The 16,952-nt window shown below is 45.4% G+C and overlaps 1 protein-coding gene across 1 annotated transcript; it reads left to right on the forward strand.

Moving 5' to 3' along the window:
* Positions 1–13,935: 13,935 nt before the first annotated feature.
* Trh (thyrotropin releasing hormone) lies at positions 13,936–16,313 on the forward strand. Its single transcript, XM_036182868.1, has 3 exons — positions 13,936–14,020; positions 14,668–14,874; positions 15,368–16,313. The coding sequence occupies exons 2-3, from the start codon at positions 14,676–14,678 to the stop codon at positions 15,928–15,930; spliced, it is 762 nt and encodes a 253-aa protein (XP_036038761.1). The 5' UTR covers positions 13,936–14,020; positions 14,668–14,675; the 3' UTR covers positions 15,931–16,313.
* Positions 16,314–16,952: the final 639 nt, after the last annotated feature.

A 16,952-nucleotide genomic window follows, 5' to 3' on the forward strand; every position in this document is an offset into this window, starting at 1 on the left:
CTGTCCTGACTAGATTTTTTTTTGCCAAGGTCATCTAGGAAAGGGGGACCTCAATTTAAAAAGAATTTGGAGGGCTGCAGAGATGGTTCAGAGGTTAAGAGCACTGGCTGCTCTTCCAGAGGTCCTGAGTTCAGTTCCCAGCAACCACATGGTGGCTCATGACTATCTATAATAAGATCTGGTACCCTCTTCTGGTGGGTGAGCATCCATGCAGACAGAACACTGTATGTATAATAAATAAATAAATAAATCAAACTTTGCTAGACTAGCCTGTAGGCAAATCTCTGGGGAATTTTCTTACTTAGTGATTGATGTGGAAGAGCCCAGCCCTCTGGGAGTGGGGGATGTCCTCTAGGATGTGGTCTTGGGAGATATAAGAAAGTAGGCTGGGCTGGAGAGATGGTTCAGAGTTTAAGAGCACTGGCTGCTCTTCCAGGTGTCCTGAGTTCAATTCCCAGCAACCACATGGTGGCTCACAACCATATGTTATGAGATCTGGTGCTCTCTTCTGGCATGCAGGGATACATGCAGACAGAACACTGCATACATTATACATAATAAATAAATAAATCTTAAAAGAAAAAAAAAAAGGTAGACTAAGCAAGGCATAGGGAACAAGCCGGTAAGCATCATTCCTTCACAATTTATGCTTCAGTTTCTGCCTCCAAGTTCCTGGCCTGTGATTTGGGTAAGCCAAATAGACCCTTTGCTCCCCAAATTGCTTTTGGTCATAGTATCTTAATCATAGCAATAGAAACCCAAACTTAGGACATCCCATAAGACCAGAGTGTGTAAAATACATAATTTCAGCAAAGATCTCAAGTGTGAGGCCATTGAGATAGTTCAACAGATAAAGGTGCTTACTACCAAGCCTGACTACCTGGGTTTGATTCAGTAACCCACATGGTGAAAGGAGAGAGCCAACTCTCTCTCTAAGTAGTCCTCTGACCTTCACACATACATCACATATTCATAAATATTTTTGAAAAAAATTTATCTGGGTATGGTATCATATACCTCTAATCCTAGCACTCAAGAAGCAGAGGTAGGTAGGTTCCTATGAGTCTGAGGCTAGCCTGATCTACAGAGTGAGTTGAAGGCCATGTAGGGCTATCTAGAAAGATCTTATCTTTAAAAAAATTAAATATTAGCCAGGCCAGGTGGCACATGCCTTTAATCCCAGCACTAGGGAGGCAGAGGCAGGTGGATGTCTGTGAGTTCTAGGCCAACCTGGTCTACAAAGTGAGTTACAGGACAGCCAGGGCTGTTAACACAAAGAAACCCTGTCTCAAAAAACAAAAAGAAGAAAAAAAAAATAGATAAATCTTAAGTATAAGCATCTCATTGGCCCAGCTTGACCATAAATCTGCCTTGAACCAGTCCTTGAAGCCAGAAAATTTGACACTCTCTGGTCAAGCCTTGGTCACATGGCCTCCCCCAGGGTCAGGCCATTCCCATCTCAAGACAGGCCCCACAGGAGGACAGGGCAGTGTTCCTTCTTAAGCAGAGTCCTTTAATAAGAAGTGAAGGCCAAGAGTTAAGCCAGACAAACATAAAACCATTGATATGAGGGGAAATAGAGCTTTAGTTCAAACTTCTAAGAACTATTTGTGGATAAACAGAGACCATTTCCAACACCTTAGGCACTTACAAGTGAAGCTGGTTTTTCCTGTTGCCCTTGGTGTTTTTTCCTACAGTTGTCTAGATCCTTGGCACCTGCTTCCCTGGGACCTGAAAAATCTGACTCTGCAGAAGTCCCAGTGCAGAGGAAGAGGCCTGTCCAGTCAGGACTGCAAACAGAGCCCAGCTCTGGCTGACTATTAGCTACATTTCCGTCACTGTGAGCACATTCCCCACCAGAATCAACTTCAGAGAGGAAAGAATGACTGTGGCTCGTGGCTTCAGAGGGCTTTATTCATGGTGGAAAAGGAAGAGCTTGGTGGTCACATCACGGTGGATGAGAAAGGAGAGAGAGAGAGGGAGGAAGGACAGACCAAAGGAGAGGTGGAAAGAGGAAGGGAGAGAAAGAGTTGAAAGAAGAGGGAAGGAGAGAGAGGAGGAGAGATAAAGGAGAGGGAGGGAGAGAGAAAGGAAGAGATGAAAGGGAGAAAGCAGGAAGAGAGGAGATCTGGGTCCAAATATAACTTCCTTGCCTCTAGGAACCCACTTCTGCCAACTTGGGCCCCACCAAGGATCCACAACTCACCAAAATAGTGCCATTGTTGGGAGGACAAGCGATCGAAACTTGAACCAAGAGAGGGTATTTTACTCTCAAACCAGAACACTGGCATACCTTAAGAAGGGATCTATTGGCCAGCCTTGGTGGCATATGCCTTTATTCCCAGCACTTGGGAGGCAGAGGCAGGAGGATCCCTGTGAGGTCTACGCAGAGAATCCCAGGCTTGGCAAGAAGACATTGTGAGGCTGTGCCTTAAACAGACAATAAACAAGGACAGATTTATTGCTTAAGGGGAAGACCAAGGGTCAATCTTAATACCAACTGGAAAGGCCAGCAGAGGTCCAGCTGGGCAGCATGGTTCTAGCGCTGTTGCTGTACATACTGCCTTCAAGAGCTTTGCCCAACAAAGCTGACATCTCGCCTTCAAGACCCTAGGAAGAGTGGGCTCTAAGCCAAGGCACATGATCAGGAGGGGAGGTGCTTTCAAAATCAGGAGCAAAATACCGGCAATTGAGACAGCACTGCATCTACTCCAGATGCCCATGTGGACTCTCGGGGTGACAGAAAGGAGTATTGGTTCTGGGGTGTGGGGTGTGGACTGCACTGAAGGTCTCATCAGCTTCGGGTAGGCCCTTCCTCCTCCATCTCCTGTCACCATGACTCATGGCTCAGTGTTAGCACACTCGTCCCTGCTCCCCCATTTCCAATATCCAGGATGCAGATGCCACTTACGTGAGGGCAAGCTCTAATTAGCTCGGAACATCAGGATGGAGCCCGCCACGGCTGACAGCAAGATAAATACACCTAAATAGCCGAGTGATTGCAAGTTAGTTTTTTATTTTGTTCTAATAATAAGAAGCCACAGCATGGGTGGGGGGCTTGTTATCTCTGGCAGGCGTGATGGATGATGGGGTGTCTGGTTCACCAAGCAAGTGTAACTTCCTGGCAGCAAGACGTCTCGCACCACCCCCGCCCCCACTTCCGCCCTCATCAGAATTAGCATATGCCATCTGGAGATTATCTGGCCTCAAATGTACACTTCAGACATAAGCCAGAGCTTCACCCCTTCTCCACCATGAACCTGTAAGATTGTAGATTCTAGGTTAAAGTTACAAGACTTTCTGTTTAAAAAGTTTCTCTAGGGGCCAAGCCCGGTGGTGTACACCTTTGATCTCAGCATTTGGGAAGCAGAGTCAGGTGGATTCCTGTGAGTTTGAAGGCAAACTTGGTCGACTTAAGAGTTCCAGGCCAGCCAGGGCTTCGTAGTATGACTTACATCTGGACAGGGTCTCTCGGGGTAGGGTCCTCCTTTGAGATGACTGGAGTTTTCTATGGATGAGCAGGTTCTCAGGACACCGGCTTGTGGCAAGAGCCCCTGGGAAGGTGCTTGGGGCAAGGGCAGAGGCAGGTTGGACCGGGCAGAGCATGGGCAGCTCAGAAGTGGGCAGAGGACAGAACAAGGGGGAAACTGAGGCAGGACAGTTTCAAGAAGGAGCAGCTGTGCACTCATAACTCACCAAGCAGACAGGCTGAAAGGTACGTCAGATCAGATCTCTCCCTGCTTTAAACTGCTCCGCTGACTGAATCCAAACTTATCTCTGTGGTCACCAAGGCCCAGTGAGATCTGCCTCTCCTCTTGTACCTGCTGCTAACCCATGGGGACCCAGGTACAGAACCCCAGCTGAGGCTGTGCAATGACGTGAGCACTTGCTAATAAAGGGATGCAATGGTGACGGAAATGAGACTGAGAAGTGTGTCCTCAGCATCAGGGAGCTACAGAGCACCTCACCAAGGCTTTCCAGAGGAAGGGGAGGGGCCTGGAAGAGAGAGGCACCTGGGGGATGGGGTTACTATGGAAGTTGACTACTCTTTGGGGGGGGTTGTTTATGGTTTTGTTTTGGGGGGGTTGGTTTTTTTTGTTTTGGGGTTTTGGGTTTTTGTTTTTTGTTTTTTTGTTTTTGATACAGGGTTTCTTTATGTAGCCCTGGTTGTCCTGAAACTTGCTATGTAGAAAAGGCTGGCCTCAAACTCAGAGATTTACCTGTCTCTGCTTCCCTAGTGCAGGAATTCAAGGCATGCACCCCCACGTCTAGCTGAAATTGACTGCTCTTGGCAGAATTCCTGAGATAGTTTTTATTATCTTGGGCAGAAAGTATCTTCATTATTTTCATAGTAAAAGCAATTATAAAGAAAAGAACCGGCTGGGCAGCTCTGGTGCGTGCCTTTAATCCCAGCACTCAGGAGGCAGAACCAGGCGGATCTCTGTGAGTTTGAGGCCAGCCTGGTCTACAGAGCAAGATCCAGGACAGGCACCAAAACTACACAGAGATCCCTGTCTCAAAAAAACCAGAAAAAAGGGCTGGAGAGATGGCTCAGTGGTTAAGAACGCCAACTGCTCTTCCAGAGGTCTTGAGTTCAATTGCCAGCAACTACATGGTGGCTCACAACCATCTGTAATGAGATCTGGTGCCCCCTTCTGGCCTGTAGGGACACATGCAGACAGAATATTGAATACATAATAAATAGATAGATAGACGATAGATGATAGATAGATATTTAGATAGATAAATAAATAAATAAATCTTTAAAAACAAAAACAAAAAAAAAACAAAAAAAGAACTGAGTATATGTCCATGACATTTTCTAGAACTTGTTTGCTTTAATTTTTAAGACAGAGTCTCATTAAGTAGCACGGGTTGTCCTGGGACTCACTATGTAGGAGCCAGGCTGACCTTGAACTCCTCCTGCCTCTGCCTCTTTAGTGAAAACCATTCTAGGACTAGAGAGATGGTTCCGTGGGTGAGAGCACTAACTGCTCTTCCAGAGAACCTGAGTTCTGTTACCGGCATCCACACAGTGGTTTGCAACCATCTTGTCTATAACTCCAGTTTTAGGGGATCCAGCACCTTCTTCTGGCTTCCAGAAAGGCACCAGGCATGTATAAATGAACTCAGGCAAAGCACTCAAATGTAAAAATCAATCAATCAATAAATAAATAAAGACATTCCAGAGCTGGATGTGTTAGTCCATACCTATCATCCCAGCCCTTGAGAGACTGAGGCAAAAGGATCACTGTGATTGAGAGAAGCCTGGACTACATAGTAAGACCGTGTTTCAAAAAGTAAAATAAGAATTTTTAAGTAAGATAAGATAAACATTTTATTTATGTGCATGTGTGTTTGCTTGTGTGAGTTTATATGCCCCACATGCATGCTCTACTGTCAGAGGCCAGAAAAGAGTGTTGGATAACCCAGTATTGGGGTTATAAGTGATTGTAAGCCACCATGTGGGTACTGGAAATTGAACAAAAGTCCTCTGGAAGACCAGCCAGTGCTCTTAACCACTGAGCCATCTCTCTAGACCCTGACCCCAATTTTTTTTTAAACAACTATTTTATGGTTGATAAACCACATATACACATACACCACCCACACATGCATACATACGTACATACATACCTAAAGAACACCTGTGATTTGGGGGGCTGGAGAGATGGCTCAGAGGTTAAGAGCACTGGCTGCTCCTCCAGAGGTCCTGAATTCAATTCCCAGCAACCACATGGTGGCTCACAACCATCTGTAATGAGATCTGGTGCCCTCTTCTGTATTCATAATAAATAAATAAATCTTTAAAACAAAACAAAACACCTGTGATTTCTTTGTATTTTTTTCTTTTCTTTTTATTATTTATTTATTTGCATGGGGGCGAGTTCTGGCCCAAAGGTGGAGGTCAAAGAACAGCTTGCTGAAGTCAGTTCTCTCCTTCCGTCGTGTAAGTGTAAGGGGTTGAACTGAGGTTGGCAGGCTTAGCAGCAAGCATCTTTGCCGACGGAGGCCTCTCACCAACCCTCTTCATATTTATTTCTTAGGACAGTATATGACTCTATGATAATACTGATATTGCTCATGGAAAAACACAGTTCTCATCTCCAAGGAAATTATTGACAGTTTATTCTGAATTGACTTGACTGTGGCCCAGGAACACAGATTTAGGTCAGTTCAAATTCCATGTTCTAACAGGGAAAGCAGTTTCCCCAAAATTTTAATAGTTACAAAACAGAGAAAGGCAAATACTTTGGTGGGAACAGGTGGGCTATAGCAAAGTGGGGAGAACTCTGCTATAGGCCTTAGTCACATCTGACAGCCTTCTTAGCCCTTTAACAGGTGGAGAAATTAGGGGTCTGTTTATATATTCCAAAGGATTTGTATCTGTTAGTCACAGGGTGTTAGGTCCAGCATGGAGGTGGGCAAGGACTATTTATTTAGGGTACTAAAGCCGAGATAAATTGTAATTAGACCCTGGACCTGAAATATTCCAACCTATCCACATCACTTCAGTTCTACTCAGTCAATAAGCCTTTGCAGACACAGCTTCTTTTCCAGGAATTCTCATGCACAATATAAAAATTGTAAAACAAAATAAATCATCAAAGCACCCTGCCACTGGGGCTAGAGAGGTGGCTCAATGATTAAGATCATTTACTGCTCTTCCAAATGAGTTCACTTCCCAGCGGCCATGCCAGGACCCACGACTACTTATAACTCCAGCTCCGGGTTGTTGGCCTCCACGGGCACCCGCACACACATGTGCATACCCCTGCACAATGAATCTGATTTAAAATAATAATAATAAATCTTGAAACTATCCTACCATCTACAAAATTAACAGGTAGGCCAGATGGAGCTGCTGCAGGCCCTTATGGCTGCTCAGGGTTGATAAAGAGTGTGCTATCTGCAAGAAACCAATGGACCAGGGAAAGAAAAAGCTGGGGAAACAGAGGTGGGTTCTGGAAGCCAGCACTGCTCTAGTGTCTCATGCTGATTTAGAAAGGTTTAGAAAACAATGAAACCAACTCAGAAGGAAATAGGACCATTTTATTACAAGTGGAGAGAAAATCAGGGCAACCTGGAGATCTCTAGGAGGAAGGAGACGGCACAGAGCAAGAGAGAAAGGCACAGTCGAAGTTCCGAGATATGTTCAGGCACCTGTGTGGGGAATGGAGGGATGAGGGGCGGAGGACAAAGGAGAGGAAGAAGGAGGGGGAAGGGAGAGAGACAGAGACCAGCAGAGACAGAGGGAGAGAGAACACCCACCAAAGAGGAGCGTCCCAGTAAACATGGAAGAGAAATGTGAGGTTTTAGCTAGATCGCGGAACAGCAGACAAGCCGGGCATGAAGGACTTGTGAGCAACCGCAAGAAGGGCTTCCAGACTGTGAAAACAACAAACAACTCCAGCCCTCCAGGGAGAGTCTTGCTCCCTCCTGTCCAGCATCCTTGGGTGCAGAGCTCTCCTGGTGAGTAGTGGTCCAGTGGGGTTAACTCCTAGGACAAGGGACAAAAGCTCGTCTTTGCCACTTTATAACAATTTGAGTGGGTTTAGATGGGGCCCTTCTCCACAGGGGCCAGTGGGAGGACCCAGATTCTCTTCTTTTGATCAAAAATCACATGACAGAATTAAAGAAAATTAAAGGAAGATAAAAGCGAAATCCACAACGTAGCCTTGTCTTCCCAGGAGGAAATGGCTTTTCCTTAATGTAGTTCCACAAGGCCCCTTTCTCATGCTGTTTGTAATCTCCTGCAGGGACAATTGTAATGCTTCCTCTACCCTTTCTCAGGGCATTTCAGATTCTAAGAGGGGCAACTGTCTCATTGTCCTTTTTCTTCAAATTAGCATGTTCAACTGGGAAAACAGGAGGTGTGGCCCCAAGCTGATTATGGGGGGGCGGGGGACACCATCCTCAGGGACCTCCAGACTTGCTGATTGTCAGACCATCACCTAAGGACATCTTAGCATACCTGCAGAGGTGTGCTTTAGGGCTGTGGAGGTTAGAATTAGGGGCACATGTTTACCACTGAATAATCCCATTATTCACTTTCAAAAACTCAGCTATGTTAATCTGAGAATCAAGGACAACAGTCGTGTAGTAGTTCAATGGGAGAGCCCTTGGGTTGGATCCTCAGGAGAAAGGGAGAAGGATAGAACATGTGGGCTCTGGACTTGCTGTGAAAATGCAGGATATGAGCTAAAGGGTACTCAGTGGAATGAAATCTGGCAGGTGGATGTGTTTCACTTTGCAGAATTTGGAAAATCAAAATGTGTACACCATACCATTGATACTTATTCAGGATTTCCAGGGGCAACTGCTCTGAGTTCTGAAAAAGCTGATTCTGTAATCATGAATTTGCTAGAAGTTATGGCCATCAATGGTATACCTGCACAAATTAAAACTGACAATGCTCCAGCATATGTCTCTGGTAAAATGAAACATTTTTTTGTGTGTGTGTATTACAATATAAAGCATATTACAGGTATACTACATAATCCTACAGGCCAAGCAGTTATAGAAAGATCCAATAGAACTCTAAAGGACATGATAAATAAGCAGAAACGGGTATCAAAAAACCCCAGAAATAGATTGCATAATGCTCTACTAACTTTGAATTTTCTCAGTGCTAATGAGAAAGGAACAACAGCTGCAGAGAGACATTGGATAATAGAAAAAAAACTACAGAATTAAATCAGCCTATATATTTTAAAGATGTGCTGACCTCAGAATGGAAACAAGGATATGTGTTTTGGGTTTTGCTTTTGTTTCTACAGGAGAAGATAAACTGTGGATACCATCAAAATTGATAAAGGTTCAATTTGAACAAGAAGGATCTCTTAATTAGAAGAGGTAATAGTTCATCAACCAGCATGACCATCCAATTTAAACTAACTTATACCATTAACAAATGTTTTTCATTTAATCAGATATAACTTGCCAAAAGGGAACCCCCCCCCCAAAGTTAGTCTTGGGGAAAGGTTTTTGTTTTTGTCTTTCAGGAGAATAAAGGCTAAGGAATCTGAAGAACACTGAACAAATGAGACATCTGAAGAAAAAGGACAAATCATCTAGAAAAAAAAATGTCTTAAGAAAAGGAGTAAATTAGCCTATTGGTTTATCACCTATAAAATTGTTTAAGTCTTCCTGAATGTTATTTCTGCTCTTCTCTACAGACACTTAACACAAATGGTCTTTTTGTAGTCCCAGTTCAATTAAAAATTAAAGCTGGCTTTGGAGTTGGAGAATGGCTCTCTCTTTCTTTAAACCCAAGCATGTTGTTAAAAGGAAAATGAAAAATCTCTGTACCATGCCAGAAGGAGCCATCTTCAGATATGGGACAGAAGAAAACCAAAAAATTAAGGGACTATTCTATTGCCACTAATCTCAGTTCTTTGGTTCTATTTTGATTGTTTAAAATTTTCTTAAGGTATGAATTTTATATCAAAATTTATAAGATTAATTAAACTTTTGCTATGATATTAATGGTCATATAGAGTACTAACTAATTCTAGAAAAAAGGCTTCATTTAGCTGCCTATACATGTCTTTGTGTTTGAGTCTCTATCAGTTTTCTGCAGGGAATCAGGAGCGGGCCCAACAGTAAATTTGAAGTCTCCAGAAAGATGATGGGGCCCCATAACAATAATAATACCACTAAGCTGACAAACATCACCCAAAAAAACTGTTCAGAACAATTTCGAGATGGCTAGCTGAGATGGTCCAGTTTCACAGACTACTCAAACAAGGACTTGAGACAAGCTCTGAACTTTGGCATTGTGCAGAGACGGGACAACAAATGATAGAGCTCCCTCTCCGGGCACTTGACAATTAACCCAAAACTTTTCTTTTCAGAATCCCCTAAAGATATCTTCACCCACAAACAGCAGGAAGCAATTTTAAGAACACAACAGCCACATTCCCAAGAGGTAGAGGTGGGGCAGGTGGTTTTTTGTCTTTCAGTGGTTTTGGGATAATTTTCATTGTTTAGGAGGGTTGTTATTGTTAATGGTCAGGAAAAAGGCTAAGCAAAGGAGATTAGATTTAAGGTTCTCATTTGAAAAAAATAGATATATAGAAATGATAGAAAAGAGGGTAGATTATTGAATCTACTCTGAGAAGAAAAAGAAGAGGATATAGATATGATATAAATAAAAAGATAGATTATTGAATCTACTTTTAAAAGACAACTCCTAGTTTTAAATACTTTACATTGGATTGGATTTTTATATATTGTATACAAATTATATATACTGAGATTGATATTGTTAGAAAATGCTGTATGTATATTTCTAATCTTGTTCAGGATATTGTACTTATACAGTTCATTTAACAAGGTAAAAGTTATTATCAACTATTTGGATATAAAGAAATAAAAGTGAGTAGTTAGACATTATAATTGAACTTGTAGCCACATTAGGTGTTTTCAAGGTTAAGCAGAGATATATTTTAGATAGACAGGTCACCTTCAAACCCTTCAGAGATCTACAAAATATGGTATTTTAAATGTTTTAATACCTTAGTTTTTTGTTTGTTTGTTTGTTTGGTTGGTTGGTTGGTTGGTTGTTTTTATGACTATGAGACATGTTAGCTCCTGGCAACACCAATCTACTTCAGAGAAGATATGGGTATTGAAGAAACTGCATGTGGAGTTACCTTTCATTGTGGCAAAAGTTAACCACTGGGCAACAAAGTGCCCTGGCATCAACTGCTGACAGTATGCCATCCAAAATGGAAAAACAGGACACAAAACAAAGGACTACTGATCCTTGCCAAGACAAGTGTGGTTGCATCTTTGGCAACAGGCATCCTCTGAGGCCAGGGCAATATGGCACCATCGATGAAGTGGCTTTGCAATCTGGAAAATGTGCAGTGCCCCTTTCTTCGAAGGTCCCTGAACAGGCAGTGGACCAATGGCTTCTGGTATGCAGTGGAACAGTAGCTGAAACAGGTATTCTTGAAAGAGTAACTAGGCTGACAGAGTCTAACCTCTCAATGGAAGACTGGCATTTAATAAAAGAGATGAAGCCACCCACAAGGTGAGAAGAGTGGACAGCTGAATTCCAAAAACACCAGCAATTTCCAGAATTTAAAATCTTGAATCATGACAGGACACTGGTGGAATTCAGGTTTATCTGGTACATGGAATACTTGAACAAAATGTGAGGTCGAGCTATAGACCTTGTGTACATCCTGCTTCACAAATGAGTCTATCAGATATGCTAAGCTTGTAGGCCGAAGATGATGCCCCAACAGAAACCTCAGGTGACTGTCCAGGGAGCTGGCTGTTTCTGTCATAACTCATATTTTTTGGAAGTCGCTTGTTTGCACTTCCTGTTTTACTAGGTAATATTATTACCTTCTTGGGTCTCTGAGGGAGTTGAAGATTAGATAGTTGTAATAATAATTTTCATTGTTAAGAAATTCAGAAAAGAAATTCACTAAGTTGTTTAGTGTATAAGTTTGAAAGACATTATAAAATAGTTTTCTGTTGGCAATACAGTATAGGATAGAAAGTGAATTAGGTACATTTTGGACTCACCAAAATAGAATAGATAATGAAATATTTTCTCTGAATTTGTCAAATGCAAATGGACTAGACATTGTTGATGTATTTATTGCTTGTATATTTTGTATATAGTTATTGTACTTTTTGTTTATAGTTTTTCTTATGTTAGTTATAACTTTTTTATTAGACAAAAGAGGAGAAATGTGGTGATATTTTATTTGTGCTGAAATGTGATATTTTCTTTGTATGTTAATAAATAAAGTTTGCCCAGAGATCAGAGGAAATAGCAAGCCGTTTTAAGTAAACACAAAAGTCAGGCAGTGGTAGTACATGCCCTTAATCCAATCACTTGGCAAGCAGGGTCTCTGTGTGTTCAAGGCCACACTAGGGAACAGAGCCAAGCGTAGTGACACACCTTTAATCCCAGTACCAACTACAGAGACCTGGAGATCTGTACAGATAGGCAGTGACAAGGAAGTGAGGTAGCTGGACTAAGAGGGCAGAACAGCAAGGCAATAAAAGCCTGGGTAGACAGGAAGTTGTGGCATTTTGGAAACTGCAGAGTTGGTGAGGTAAGGCTGGTTGGTGGCTCTTACTATTTCCCTGATCTCTAAGGCTTTTACCCCTATATTTGGCTCCATGTTTTTTATTAAATAAGACCATTTAGAAATTCGCCTATAGTGTCATATGACCTTTTCTGGGAGGAGAGAAACATTCTTTCACCCCAGATACGGAGGGTACTAATGGGTCAAAGAAAGGTCTAGCTTCGTGAATGAAGGAGTTTATTAGGGTTATATGGAGGGGCATGGGTGAGTCAAAGGCAGCTACATCATTAGGAAGTACCATGGGGGCAACTTACAGCTACAGTCTCCAGCTGCCAGACAGGACATGTTAACAGGCATTCGCTGGTGAGGGTCTTCTGTGGATGGCCACAGCTGCTCAGAATCAGAGTAGCCATGGTCATATCCAACCAGGAGGAAACAGGCGAGGGGACAAATTCTTCCATCCCTGGAGTCTGGCTGGGAAACAGGGGTCAAACTGGGGTCTTAGATTTCCCAAGTGCCTGATGACACTCTAATGACCCAGAGACATAGAGGTGCCTGGAGGTCAGGAAGCTGAGTCAGACCATGACCCCAGACCCTTAGTGTCTTCATCTGAAACTAAGGTATGGGCTCTGGCTGAAATCTAAACATTCCCTCCCACCTCTGCCTTTTAGTCGATTTCCGTTCATAGGGCCCTGACTCTTATCTGTAAAGTGGGACTATCACTGCCAACCTTGGGTCTTCTTTGTCTTGCTGGTGACAAGAAGGTGTAATAACGTGACTGGGGGTGTGGAAATGGCCAGAAAGTTCTGGCCTCTGTCTATCAGGATCAGGAGTAACATTTAGATGCCTTTGTAATCCCTTGCCAGACTAATAGCATGCCTGAGACATACACTAAATAATTATTTAGACTGGGGGATCCGAGTGTGAGGTTACCAATGGCTCTAATGTCCTTCTGGGGGTGGCAGCACAGGAAGAGGTGGGGAGCATGGTCACCAGGAACACCTTGCCTCAGTCTCAGCTGGCTGAGGTCAAGGAGATATATGGGACACTCATTTTCCAGAGAAGCCAATTTTGTTCTTTTTATTATTATTATTTTTAATTAAACATTTACTTCTTTAAGATGGAGGAAGGGCTTTCGGGTCACAGTCCTCACCGTGTAGAAGTCACAGGACAACCTTCTAGAATCCATTCAGGTGGTCATCCCTGGTGGCAGGCACCCTTACTCACTGAGCCATCTCACAGGCCCCCAATTTCGTTCTTAACGTCTGGCTTTGATGTTTATTCAGCTATTTTCAGGACCTTGTGAGAACTGAGCCAAATAGCCCCATAAGCTGGATGTAGCCGTAGAGCCACTCTTGTGGACCTGGGTTCTGCCTTGCCCTCTCCCATTGCACAGAGGAGAAAACTGAGAGAAGGAGAACTCGGCCAGTGACAGTCAAGACCAGGTACCACTAGTCACTACCTCCCTCTTTTTTCCTGTTGCCCACACCCTGCATCGGTCTTGTCTCTGGATGTCTCTCTCTCTCTGTGTGTGTGTGTGTGTGTGTGTGTGTGTGTGTGTGTGTGTGTGAGAGTCCCCCTTTTCTTGCCCCCTTTCCATTCCCGGCTACTCCCGGGATGTCTGTCCCTCCCTTTGTTCCCTAGTCAGATGGTCTCTTAGTCAACAGACCTCTAGAGCTGGGTGCAGCTACCAACCTGCGCCAGACGCGCCTCCTCGCTTGGCCCCCTCCGGGTTTCCGGAAAGCGGGCGGGTCCCCCGGCTCTGCCGTCAGCGCCCCTGCCTTCGGTCTGCACCCCCTCCCTGCTGACCTCACGGGCCGGGCGTCGCGAGCGCATATAAGCCACGGCCCCTCGGAGGAGCGCGCAGTCAACGCGGGATCTTGGAGCGCTGCAAACTCTACCCCGCCAGTTTGCACTCTGCAGCTCAGCATCTCCTACTGCACAGCGGAGTCCCCACCTCGCAGGTAATGCCGCCGACCCTGGGACCTCAAACAGGTGTGTCCCCTCCACCCTCCCCATCGCCTCCTCGGGGCGCACTGGCAGGGGCACCCTGAGCGCTGGATGGAGAGGTCCAGCAACAGGTCCTCGCCAGGACGGTCGGAGGGACCCTCCCCGGAGTTCGAATGCTTACACTAACGTTAGAAGTACATCCTTCGCTTTGGAATTAGGATGTGGGCGTCCAATGAATCTTGGTTAACCTAGACACATGAACGCAGAGTTGCACAAGGAATTTGTGCAGCAAGCCAGAATTTCAGCTCTGAAGTAAGGAAGGAGGTTGGCGGTGGAGGGCTGGGGTTAGAATGTAGACGGAAACTTGGAGACAGTTTTGGCCGCGATGACTTTAACTTTTCTGGCCAGCGCTATACAACCTTATTGGGTACATGGGATGGGTATCAATCCCAAACGCAGCGCTGACTTCCCCGGCTTTGGATGTCGGGAACAGAGGGGTTTCCACCGCCTCCTGGTTTGGCTACCCTAGTGGACCAGAAGAGTTGTGAGAGGCTCAGATAGACCAGACATGTGGCCAATAACCCTGTTCTTGGAGGGGTGAGGGTGTGACTCCAGAGCACCACGGTGCATTCACCCTTGTTCCCACTGTCCTTGACTCTAGACTCCACGATGCCGGGCCCTAGGCTGCTGCTGGCTCTGGCTTTGATCTTCACCCTAACTGGTATCCAGGAATCCTGCGGCTTGCCGGAGGCAGCCCAGGAGGAGGGTGCAGTGACTCCTGGTCTGGGGAACGTCCAGATGTGGCCAGAACGTCGATTCTTGAGGAAAGACCTCCAGCGGGTGCGAGGGGACCTGGGTGCAGCCTTAGGTAAATATAGGGGGAGAGGAGCTATGTGAAAGGGTTCGGGGAGCCACCTGTGATCCTTCCAGACTTAAGTTCAGTCAGGCTCAATAGCCACTTCCCCAACAGAGTGAAGAGGTGACCAACCCTTGAGACCACAATAATCTCAGTGCTAGAAATAATCAGAAGACAGACTTTCAGTAGTCACAATTTCATGTGGTCCCTATCAATGACAGTTTTAATTACTGTTTACTAAGCACTTGTATGTATCTCCCTGTCTATAAGGGCACATTGCCATTTTGTACTGAAAACTGGTTCAGAGAACTCCAGGGAAGCTGGGGCTGGAAGCCAGAGGCAGTGTCTTTGACCATCTGTGGGGGATGGGGGGGTCTATACGGCTTAGGGAGCAGACAGTGGGAGGGAGGGACTCCTGGAAGTGCAGGAAATGGGTCACAGCCTGCAGGCAAGCTTCCCTAATGAAGGGACCAGGTTCTTCACACCGGCTTTTTCTTTTCTCCAGACTCCTGGATCTCGAAGCGCCAGCATCCGGGCAAAAGGGAGGAGGAAGAAGAAATTGAAGCTGAAGAGAGGGGGGACTTGGGAGAAGGGGGAGCCTGGAGTCCCCATAAACGACAGCACCCCGGCCGCCGTGCCAACCAGGACAAGTATTCAATGGTAGACATGATGGAAGACAGTGACTGGGTGCCACAGTCCAGGTTGCCACATTTCTTTCTGGATTCCTGGTCCTTAGGTATTCCCCAAGTCAAGCGGCAGCACCCCGGCCGGAGATCTTTCCCCTGGTTGGAGTCTGATGTCACCAAGAGGCAGCATCCAGGCCGGAGGTTCATAGATCCCAAGTTTCAAACAAGCTGGGAAGAAAGAGAGGAAGAGGGTGTCCCAATGCCTGAGAAACGCCAGCATCCTGGCAAGAGGGCAGTGGGTCACCCTTGTGAACCCCAGGGGACTTGTGGCCAAACAGGCCTGCTCCAGCTCCTAGGTGACCTGAGCAGGGATCAGGATACCCTGGAGAAGCAAAGTCCACAGTTGGAAGCCTGGGACGGGGAACCTCTGTTGGAAGATTAAGCCCAGAGTCAGGTTTTAAATCTAGGATGACTGAGCCCTGTGTGCTCTACCCCGTCTCCTTTACCTTTTCCCCTTAGGTATTAAACCAGAGCCCTCTGTACATAGCATCCACCCAGTCCCCCCCTTCCTTACCCACTTCAGTGATCCCAGTCAGGAAGTTAAAGCCCTACTTGTCCCTGCAAACAAGAGGGGCTGATCTCATTGTCCTTGTCTTTGTCCCCAACAGCCCCACCATCTCACACCCCCTCAGCACTGATGGTTCTTCACATCTTCTAAGGGACCTCCTTGGAAAGGGTGGAATTGAAAAGTTTGGGTGTTAATCTTCTGCCCCATGTGACAAGACTGACCTGCCTGGTATAATTTCAGAACCATCTCCCCCAAGGCTGGGGCCCATGGGCAGTTTGGGGGATATTCAGACATGCCCTGGGTGGGGGGGGTGTCACATCTTGTATATACCCCTGCTCTTGTTAATCTCAACAACAATAAAATATATCCAGGTCATCCTTTGCTCTGCTCTTTTGTTTAGATGGAGGTTTGGCTTTGGGGGCTTTAGGGGGTGGTACTTATCTTGGTCCCTCCTAATTGAGGAAATCAGGACCCTCTTGCCTGTCCCCCAGTCTCACTACACCATGTTACTGTGGCAAAGGGTCTTTGATTGGCTGGATGTGGTGGCTAGAGCCGATTTAGCTGGCTGCAGTGGAGCCTGGAGTCTATCGGAGTGGGGGAGGGGGAGCGCATGTTACTGTGACTAAAACTAGGGGGCCTCTGGAGTCCGGGGAGGCAGGCTAGGAGGGGACAAATTGAGATCACCTGACACCTTATCCATGAGCACTGTCCCAGAACACGGGCTTGGGTCATGCCTCACAGTCCTCCTAGGACTTCACATAATTACTAAGTGAAGAAATTGGCTCTTGTGCGACCTTTAACTGACGCCAACTTCTCTGTGGGTATATGTGGACATTTCCTTCAGCCTGAGACTGCCACACACATCTTGCTCAGAAAAGGCTAGTGTGAGGGGGCAG

The sequence above is a fragment of the Onychomys torridus genome, chromosome 3 (genome assembly GCF_903995425.1).
Source record: "Onychomys torridus chromosome 3, mOncTor1.1, whole genome shotgun sequence".
Taxonomy (NCBI): domain Eukaryota; kingdom Metazoa; phylum Chordata; class Mammalia; order Rodentia; family Cricetidae; genus Onychomys; species Onychomys torridus.